Source organism: Benincasa hispida, chromosome 9, assembly GCF_009727055.1.
Source record: "Benincasa hispida cultivar B227 chromosome 9, ASM972705v1, whole genome shotgun sequence".
Classification (NCBI taxonomy): domain Eukaryota; kingdom Viridiplantae; phylum Streptophyta; class Magnoliopsida; order Cucurbitales; family Cucurbitaceae; genus Benincasa; species Benincasa hispida.
The window spans coordinates 81,540,931-81,551,446 of NC_052357.1; the positions used below are offsets into that span (position 1 = coordinate 81,540,931).

At 28.7% G+C, this 10,516-nt stretch overlaps 1 protein-coding gene across 1 annotated transcript; it reads right to left on the minus strand.

Moving 5' to 3' along the window:
* Positions 1-454: 454 nt before the first annotated feature.
* LOC120086347 (homeobox-leucine zipper protein HAT22-like) lies at positions 455-2,852 on the minus strand. Its single transcript, XM_039042958.1, has 3 exons — positions 2,262-2,852; positions 1,135-1,214; positions 455-1,014 (listed from the first exon to the last, which is right to left on the minus strand). The coding sequence occupies exons 1-3, from the start codon at positions 2,709-2,711 to the stop codon at positions 717-719; spliced, it is 828 nt and encodes a 275-aa protein (XP_038898886.1). The 5' UTR covers positions 2,712-2,852; the 3' UTR covers positions 455-716.
* Between the last annotated feature and the right edge of the window lie 7,664 nt (positions 2,853-10,516).

Consider the following 10,516-nt stretch of genomic DNA (forward strand, 5'->3'; position numbering starts at 1 on the left):
CAAATTCAATCTCAACAATCTAGGAAATACAACATAATCAAGTCGGCAAATTTCCACCTCCTTTAATTTAATATATATTTGTATGAAATTGTGAGATCTTTGTTCTTAATCATATAGTTCAAATTACAATTCTGTTGTATTATTTTCTTCATTCCAATCATAGCCCACCAACTGGTTTGTCGATACTTGTCTCAAAATTCAAAAAATAAATTATATATATAACAAAAAAAGTATGTACACTTTTCTCCAAATAATTATTTATTTTAAATGATCATTCTCTCAATCACGCGTATTAATCAATTAAATTTTATATTAAGTTAAATGATATTACGTCACTCTAATTAGACGTGCTATTTTAATTAATGAAGGACAAGGAATTCAATTCACGACCAAGAGCAAAAATCACAAATTCACCTAAATCAATTAAAATAATAATAAGAATAATAAAAAAAAAAGCCTCCAATGCTCCAAGTAAAATAAAATTAATGGAAACTTAAATACATGTGTGTCATGTCATCATAGATCGATTTCTACAAAGCCTAATTTCCAATGTGTTCAAAACACAACAATATATTTGTACATATAACATATTAAATATATAAATATCAGTGTTATATACGATATATAATTTTTTGACCAAGAAGCCCCAAGGAAAAATAGCAGTCTTCAGGTCGTTTTAATTAACGATATTATTATAATTAAAATTAGGCTGCCGCCTAACAAGCCGCCGATGGGTGGTTAAATGGGAATTTGAGAAATTGAGGCTTTGACACAATTGAGAAAGTATTGGCCGGAGATGCATCGCCGCCGCCGCCGCCGCCGCAAATGGAGCTTTCACATGAAGGGCAAACGGTGAGAGTGGCGGCTTGTAATTGCATGCAGAACGGCGGAGCCGTTAATTTGAGTGATTTAAGCTCTTGAAGTTCCTTTTGAAGCCTTGTGTTTTCTTCTTTCAGCTTTTCACAGCATTTCTTCAATAATTCACAGTCCATTTCTGTTTGCTTCAGCTTTGTTCTGAATTGATTATTTTAATTAATTATGGTGTCAATGAATTATAGTTTCAAAATGGGAAATAATGTAAAATTTTAATCGATTTTATTAAAAAAAAAAATAGAAAATAACCTCTTTAATTACCTGGCTCTTCTGTTTTGAAACCATACTTCCACTTGTCTTGGCCTTAGGTTTAACTGTTTAGCCAAATCCTGCTTTTGCTTCTGTTTTGTTGGGATTAAAAAGCATTGATGTCAAAATCTAAGAGAATGAATTAAGAAAAATGAAATTTAATGATAAACGAAGAGATAATTTATTCCTATATTGTCTTAGACTCAATAAACATAAGTGTAATGGAATTTGAGAATAAGAAATTAAATGGAAATTAGTGGTGTGTTTTAAATATACGTGTTTATAAAAAAATTTAGAGTCACAAACCACCAAAAATATATAAGGTAATTTTTTATTCTTTTTTTTCATTTTCAGATTAATAGAATCTACTTATAAATCTCCCAAGCAAAATTTTATTTTATTCAATATGAATACAATGAATTCAATATAGATAAGATCCCACCTTAAAATTTTAATTATATATAAATATATCCCATTTGTATACATGTTAAAATATAGGATAATTATCAAGGATAGCAATATTCTTAAAGAATTACAAATATAACAAAGTTTGTCAGTGATAAATTATATGGTTAATAAACTATGAGTACTTATTTTAAATTGATTATATTTATAAATTATTTTGTATTGTGTTATATCTGATAATACTTTAAATCAAATTACCCTAAATATATATATCATAGACTAAGTTTAAACCTCTCAAATTAAATTCAAGAAAGGAAAAAAGTTATAAAATTTTACGCTTTAAAAAAAATTCTCGACCGATGCTTGAGAGATAGGACGAAGGAAAAGAAATTCAAAGGAATGGAAAAAGAAACTTAACATTATAAGTTTATTATATAATTTCTCAATAATTGAGAAATAAAAGATAGTAGTATTGTGATCATTCTTGTCATTCACATCAAAAAAATTAAAATATTTTTTTAAAAAAATAATAATAAAATTTAATCAAAGTCGGACAATCATTAAAATGCACAAAGATAAGTGGTGGTGTCCGAAATAGATATAAATATTGTTGATAAAAGATTATAAATCTTAATTTTTTATTTTTATTTAATAAGCAAAAGGACAATTATCCATTCATGTATTCTTCACTCAACCTCGGAAAAGGAAAAGAAGAAAGAAAAAGAACGACTTACAGGACTGAGACTTGAGTGTTCTTTGAAGTTATCCTCTAAAATGGCGGATTGTTGTTTCGTTAGTCTTAGTTTCTTCCTCGGACTTCCATCTTCATCTTCCTCACCCACTTTCATACACACCCTCTCCATATACTCCTCCGCCTCCGCCTCTTCACCACCACCGCCACCGCCGCCGTCTCGCTCCCTCTTAAAGCCCGATGAATTTGAAAACGACGACACCGGACTACCCGAACAACCCCGCTGATTCAACTCCTCCGTCGCAACGCCGCCGCTCTTCTCGACTACAATCGACAATCCAAGCGTTAAAGAAGGCAAAATATCATCAAACTTCAAAACCTGCAGCTTCTTCTTCACACCGGCGACTTCCGGTGGTACGATCGACCGCATAGAATCATCAGCTGAAACCCGCCCCAGCCCAAGAAGAAGCCCCGTGTTGCAATCCCTCTCCATTATTTGAAAAATAAAAGAACTAAATGGCGAAAAATGAAAACCCAGTAAACTTCTGGGGGGGAAATATAAAGGGAAAAAAAATGAAAAGGGGGAGAAAGAGAGCGGAAGTTTCTTAGGTTGGAAATGGGATTGTGGGGACTCTAATTATGAGAATTAAATTCCAATAATAATAGTTTTAAAAAAATTAAAAAAAAAAAAAAAAAAAAAAAAAAAACTTTTAGGAAATAGATTTTGGTGTCACGAATATATCGGTTGACTTACAGGAGTAAATGCCTAAGAGCGAATGGTTTTCAATTAGGCGTGTGCTGTGGGTGTACAGAATGAACGCATAATCATTATAACAGAAGAAACTTTTTTTAAAAAAAATTAAAATTAAATTAATTTACCTTTTTGGGATTTTTTTAAAAAAAAAAAAATTAAAATACAATGTTTTGGGTTTGTTTATACTTTGGTATATACCATATCACATGCCGTACATGCACCGGGTCTGATTCCTGGTTCATTGTATAAATATCATTTTTACTCTCTTTTTTTTTGTGTGTAATTAATTAACATTTATTACTTTCAAGTGGATTAATGGAACCAATCCAATTCCAACTATTTATGATTCTCGTGAAATTTTTAATATCATGCTTTATTACTTTTATCTCTTGTAACCAGTTTCATTTTCTTTTTCTTTTTAAAAATTTTATTCAATATATTTTTCATAGTCATCCTTTTCCAATAATATTCTTCTCTAAGACCCTTTATTTTGTTTTTTTTTTCATTACGCTTCCCTTTTATCATTCTCTCCGTGAAAAGAAACAAATTCACCTGGTTGTTTCTACACACATGAATCATGAAATAAACTTTTATCTTATCCATTACACATCTTGATCTTTCATCATATTTATACTTTCTTTTACTAATCATACTTAATACAATAAATAAGTATTACCTTAATCATGTCGAGAAAATAACTCATGTTTTTTTTTTTTTTTTTACTTTAAAGGTACTTATAATTGTGAATATATATATATATATATATATGCATGCATGAGATGCATATTAAAAAAAAGAAAAAAAAAAAAGAAAGAACATTTTGTAAAATCATTGTAATATATAGCATGGGTTATCAGTAGTCTTTCCTTTTAGCATTAGGTGTATTTCTTGGCTCATTGCAAAGAGATGGGCAAGGTATGGAGAGTGTACTCTTGGGGATGGTCTTTTAACTTATGCCTATTACAAATAAATTGGTTTCGCCTCCACCAAAAAAGTGCAATTTTTATAATAGAGTATTCGATAACATGAGTTTTATTTCAAAATTAATTGACAATGAAATGAGTAACTTATCCATCTTATTAAGATTATGAGATCCCTCCATTTTTTTAATGTAGGATCTCCTTCACATGCTTTTTTAAGATGACGTTCTTTGGGTTCACCATTATTGGGTTTTTATTTTTTTTTACTGAATGTTTGTTTGGGTTTCATGGACTATGATATAATATTAAGATCGTATGAGGTTTCTTTTCAAAATCAATTGGCAGTGAGAGAAATAACTCATATATCTTATTAAGATTGTGAGTTCCTTTCACTTTTCTAAGGTGGACTCTACTTAACATAGAGAAGAGATTGGTCTATCTTGCATCATTTGACACATTAAACTGTGTATAAGCCTAAAAACAAGTTTCTAAATGCTAAAGTGTTGATATACTGATAAATTTACCCATCAATTTAAGCTTTTGGGTCGTAGTCGATGATTTAACATGGTATCAGAGAATGATCATGTCCAATATTCAAACTCGTGCAATATTATTTGCTCCCCAATTAATATTGATTTTCATTTGTTGGGTTTTCTAAAGATTTTGAAGCCCACGAGTGAGAAGAGTGTTACCTTGTTGGGTCTTCTACAATTTTCAATGCACAACTTAAGCTTTTGGGACAATTTGTGATATAATGCTAAATTTCAATTTTATGTCCAATAAAAATGGTTTGGTACTTCTAAGTTTTTATTCAATAAACCTGAATTAAACATTTTTCTATCAAGTATGTGTTTTTCTTATTCATCATTTATGCACACTATGTTGGGTTTTTGGCAAAATATTAGAAATGTATTTTGTTCCACATCGGTTAAATTGAATGGGAATGGACTTCAAACCTATAATTACCTCTAATTTCAAGTCATCGAAGAAAGACTTTAAGCTTAGTGTACTAATTCTAATTAAATACCTTTGTGAGTAGTAAAAAATTTTGAGAGAGTGCTTCTGCAGTAAAATGGAAGGTATTTCCCAACACACTAAACACAAAATTGGGAGTTTAAGACTTTATGTAAAATTTAGTTTTATATCAATAACTTGTTATATACAAAATTAAAAGTTTTAAGACATATCAAACACAAACTTAAACGTTGAAGATTATATTAGATATTTTATTTTATTTTTAATTTAAAAAGTAAACTGGCGTAAACTTAAGTTTAAAGAGATCAAAATTGGTTAAATTTAACTAAAAATTCGATTATAAAATCAAGAATACAAATGAATTGAGTAGAAAGTAGAAACATTATTTGAGTTATTATTAATACTTATAATCAGACACACTTTTGGTAATTAATAAAGGAGAAAAAGGAGCAATTCCCTTTTAATGGCTTATGAATTGATACTTAAGAAAAGAATTTAATACAAAATTCGAAATGAGTGGATCTTGGTACAGAAGATTAAAATGGAGGAGTAAATAATGGTAAACGCAGTTGACCTAGTTTTAAGGATTGGGTGTATGGTACCTTGTCGGTTGGTGAATTAAGATGTAAAGTCCCAAATAATTCTATTATCATCTTAATAATATAACCATATATATATTAGTATTATTATTATTTTTTTTATTATTTGAGTTTGCTTTTTCATTTTTTTCCCAATTCTATAAATAATTAAATGATGGGAAATGACACCCACACGGTACGGTGGATCCACCGACGAATCCTTAAGTTCAATGCACCCTTTATGGGACTCATAATTATCAATTATTTGAATTTCTAGCGACAATTAACCGTCCATTAAACCTTAACTTTAACCCTTCTTTTCTTTTAGAATAAATTAACCTTGTAACATTTCTATCCATTCATTCAACCGTTATTGGCATGTATTATATTTTTAAAATGGTACATCAAATCCTCCTATACTAATAATAATAATTAAAAAAAACAAATCAGATATTTTAAGAAGTTTTGTAGTTAAGGTAGATTTAATTATATATTACTTAACACATTTTTTCATATCTACCATCCTTTTAAAAAAATCTATTGAAATAGTTTTTCTTAATTCTTCTCAGTCAAGATTCCAATAAGATTTTTACTTTTTTATCATACATCCAAACTATCACTACAAGAAATCAGATCTTTAGCGACGATTTTCTAGCAACTATCTCATATTTGTCGTATTATTAGCGACAAAGTACTATGTTCATCACTATGCATGCAAAAACAATGATAAGTTGTAGGCATGCTACAATTAAAACCAATCGCCGCTGCGTTCAGTGATGAAAAATATATCATTTGACCAATACATTGTAGAATGCGACGAAATGTATATTTGACACATGATCTTTGCAATGAATTGGGCTTTAGTCACAAGCCTAGTTAATTGGGTGGGTGTTTTAGCGCTTAAGGGTATGCAACGATAGTAATTTTCGTCGCAGCTTGTGACGAATTGGGCTTTAGTTGTAGACCCATATGCGATGATAGCAACGTTCATCACAGCTTGCGACGAAATAGGATTAGTCACAAGCCTTCTTTTTTTCACTTGCTTCCATACATCGTTGATTGTTGATCGTTCATCCACCATACATTTGAAATTGGGGAGCTCGTTCATCGTTCGTCAAAGAAGCTCTACCTTAGAGGTTTTTCGTCTAAAACTTGGAGGTTTTTCCTCTGAAACTTGGAGGTTTTTCGTCGTTCATTTGAAACTAAGGAGTTTGTCCATTGTTCGCGGTTACGTGTAGAAAAGGTTGGTATTCATCCGTCGTTTGCCTTTAATTTCTTCTCATCTATTTCTTAAATCTAGTCAATGGTTATGAATGATTATGGGATCTACCTGAAATACAAATTAATGAACCCGAAGTAGATGTACATCAATGCATAGATCAAGTTTGAGATTTTGAAATGCAAACACTGCATAGAAGTGATGTAAATCCAACTATGAAAGTAGTGATTTGATTGAGATAGTTTTAGATTTGTATGAACAAGTGAAAGATGTATTAGAAGATGATGAGAATGAAGATGACAAGGAAGATGAAGAAGATGATGAAGACGAGGAAGTTGAGAAAGACAATGAAGAAGAACGACAATAGAGTTGATATGTGCCCATACCTACTATATTGAATATTTTAATCTTTATTTTTATAATGCAATTTTATGTCTAAAATATAATTTTATGTTTCAAAGGAAAAGATGTCATCAAATAATGAAGCAAACATCGTAGACATGAGTAATACACCCACTAATAATCAAGTCCGTGGTGTTACACGAGGAGTAGGATTGCATCATGCGATTGAAACCAGTTGGAAAAATTACAAATATGTTTAGTAATGAGTTTGGAATATTAGTGAGGTGGGTTATCCCCTTGACTTGTAAAGGAAAAAAAAAAACATATTCTCGAGGACATTTACACCACTATAATAGAACGGTTGTTGGTAAATTAATTTTTTTCAAAACTATATAGTTTATTACACAATTATGATGCAATATTAATTAATGATTTTTTTTAAGAATAAATTTGTCATGGTCTGATCTCAACCACCTGTCATGACTAAATTTGATATTTAACTTTTGAAATTGTTGAGAATATGTTAATTGTGTTTGAAAATAATTTGATATGTATCTAATTATGTGTGCAAGACTAAATTGGAGCTTGTTGGTGATGACTACATTTTGGACTTTTTTTTAAGATCACTAATAATTAGGTGATGACTAATTGTGTTCAAGACTTTTTTCTTTTTAAGATCATTAACCGTAGATTTTTTTTTTTAGTAGATATGATGGATTTTATAAACATTTTTTAATATATAGTATGATTAAGTTGTACTACAATATATATATTTAAAACATTATTAAAATTTACGACGTAACTAAAACGTTGCAAGATTATTACATCGAGAACATATAACAGCGAGCAATGCAATGAACATAGAAACTTTGTAGTATTTAAAAAACGTCTCATATTGCAACTTTTTGGAAACGTTGCATTGTGCGACTTCTATATCAATGTCGCATAATGTGACTTTTTGAAAACGTTACATTATGCGACTTTTTCATCATGTTGTCGCATCATGCGACATTTTCTATCAAAAAGTCGCAAAACACATTCAACGACTGGCCTTTAGCGACTAAAGCGTGCGATGATTTAAATTAGTGGCTAAATCTTTTTTGCAACGAAATTTTGTTTTTAGCGACGAATATTTTTAATCACAAAAGGCTAAATTTCTAGGTAAATTCCCAAATCATGTAATCTTCTATAGAATTTGATTCATCATATATATTTGATTCATTTATCTTTCTCAAATCATGTAATCTTCCATAATTTTTTTTGAAAATCTTTCCTTCAGAAAAGTCAACCCAACTAATGAAGATTTGATACATCATAAATATTAAAAATTTGTATTTTTGAAAATTCTTCATTCAAAAAAGTCAGATAGCTTATGAAGATTTGATTCATCATAGATATTAAAATCAACCATTAAAAATTCTAAAATTTCTTTTTGGAAAAAATTACATACAATATTGGGTTTCATCCTAGTCGAGATTCTACTTAAAAAAAACCCACAAAAATTGATATAATTTGGATGGATGATAAAAAGAAGTCAATTTTTAAGATTATTTGTGACAATTGAGTAGTTCAGCCAAATAAGTGTTTTCCATGAGACACAAAAGCAACCAAAAGAAAATCCTCTTAATTTCTAAAAAGTCTGTTTCCCATTTTTTTTTTTTTTAAAATGTTTGAAATAAATTTATAAATAGGTAACGATTCAATGAATTATTTAGATATTTTAAGAACATGTCAAAGTGTCATACACAACTTTTTATTGAAAATTGTGGTCCATTGGAAAAAATATTGAATTTTAGAATCAACATTACTTAATTTTGACTATATGATCGATAATTTTGGTATATAATTGACCCGCAATTTTATTAGAGTTGGCAATGGAGTAAAGCGAGGCGAGTCCAAAAATGCCCGATCTCCATGGAGATTTGTAGTCTCATTCTCATCCCATTCTTCGTTTTGGAGAGTGCGAAGGAATCGGGAAATCTCCGTTCCGAGATCGGGTACCTGTGAAAAAAATTTCTCCGTTTATATTTTATATTTTTAATTAATTATTTATTTAAAATCAATTATATTTTGATCTTTATATTGAAATTGTAAATATATTAGATAACAAAATATTATTATTGTTTTATTTATTTAAATTACTAATTAAAAATAGATTTTTTATTGTAAATTTAATATAAAGCTAAAAGTTAATTACATTATAAAATAAAATTATAAAAAGAAAAAAAATGAAAAAGCTACTGCTTTATTTATATATAAAATATATTCAGGGACCCAATTTGTATCTCTAGGTCAAACCGTGGATTCCCTGTTCAGAATCTGCAAGAATTTTTGCCAACCCTACAAAGTAGAATATAGGATATTACAAAAAAAAAAAAAAAGAAGAAGAAGAAGAAATATAAATTATGATTTGATTCTAATTGACGAAATTGTAACACAATATATAAAGTACCACCCTCTCTCAAATTCAAGGTGGTTAAAATAGCAATCAATTTGAGTTTGTGAAGCAATTGAGTAAAGCAACTAGATGAAAAAGTTTTTGTGAATATATGTGGTTGCCCTGTAGTGAAAATGGATCATAAGAAAACAACGTTGCTTATGAGATGGTGGCGAATAAAGTGACAGTCATTTCCAACATATTTAGTATGTTCATGGAATGTATCATTTTGAGTAATCTGGATGAGACTAAGATATTGTCATTGTGAAGTATAGTAGCAGACTGCTGGAAAATACACATATCAACAAGAAGCTAACAAAGTCATAGTAATTATTTAAAAGAACTGTTTTCAAATATAGGAAAATAAATTAAAATATTTACAAATATAGCAAAAGTTCATTATCTATCTACGATAAACAATGATAGACCGCGATAGACTACTATCTGTGTCTATCTGTGTCATGATCAACACAAATAGTAGTCTATCACGGTTTATCGCAAATAGATTATGATATTTTGCTATTATTTGTAAACATTTAAGTAGTTTTGTCATTTAAATTAATTTTCCTATTTAAAATTAACTACTGAATTAATTATTGAAAATTAAATTTGGCTGAATTTAATACTTTATTATTACAGAGTCTTTTTAAATATAAAAGTATTTAAAAATATTTACACTTTATAGCAAAAAGTTCCAAAACTTTTGGAACTTTTTGCTATAAAGTGTAAATATTTTTTAGATTTTTCTATTTATAAGAATTTTCCTTATTATTACATAAAATTGCTATTTATTAGTCGGTTAAAAAAATATTAATCAATTAACTAATAATAGAATAACTTAAATAATCGTGTATACTTGTACTTCTAGTTATTTTTTAAATTAAAAACATTGTTTGACTATTTAAAATTAATTAGTTTATATCAACTTCTTTTGTGTATATATATAAGATTTATAATTGATATTAATCAATTAGCTAATTAGCTCTTTTATTAACAAAACTATAGAAAAAGAAAGAAAATAGATATTTAAATTAATTATCAATATTATTTTATTAAAAATTGATAATATAAAT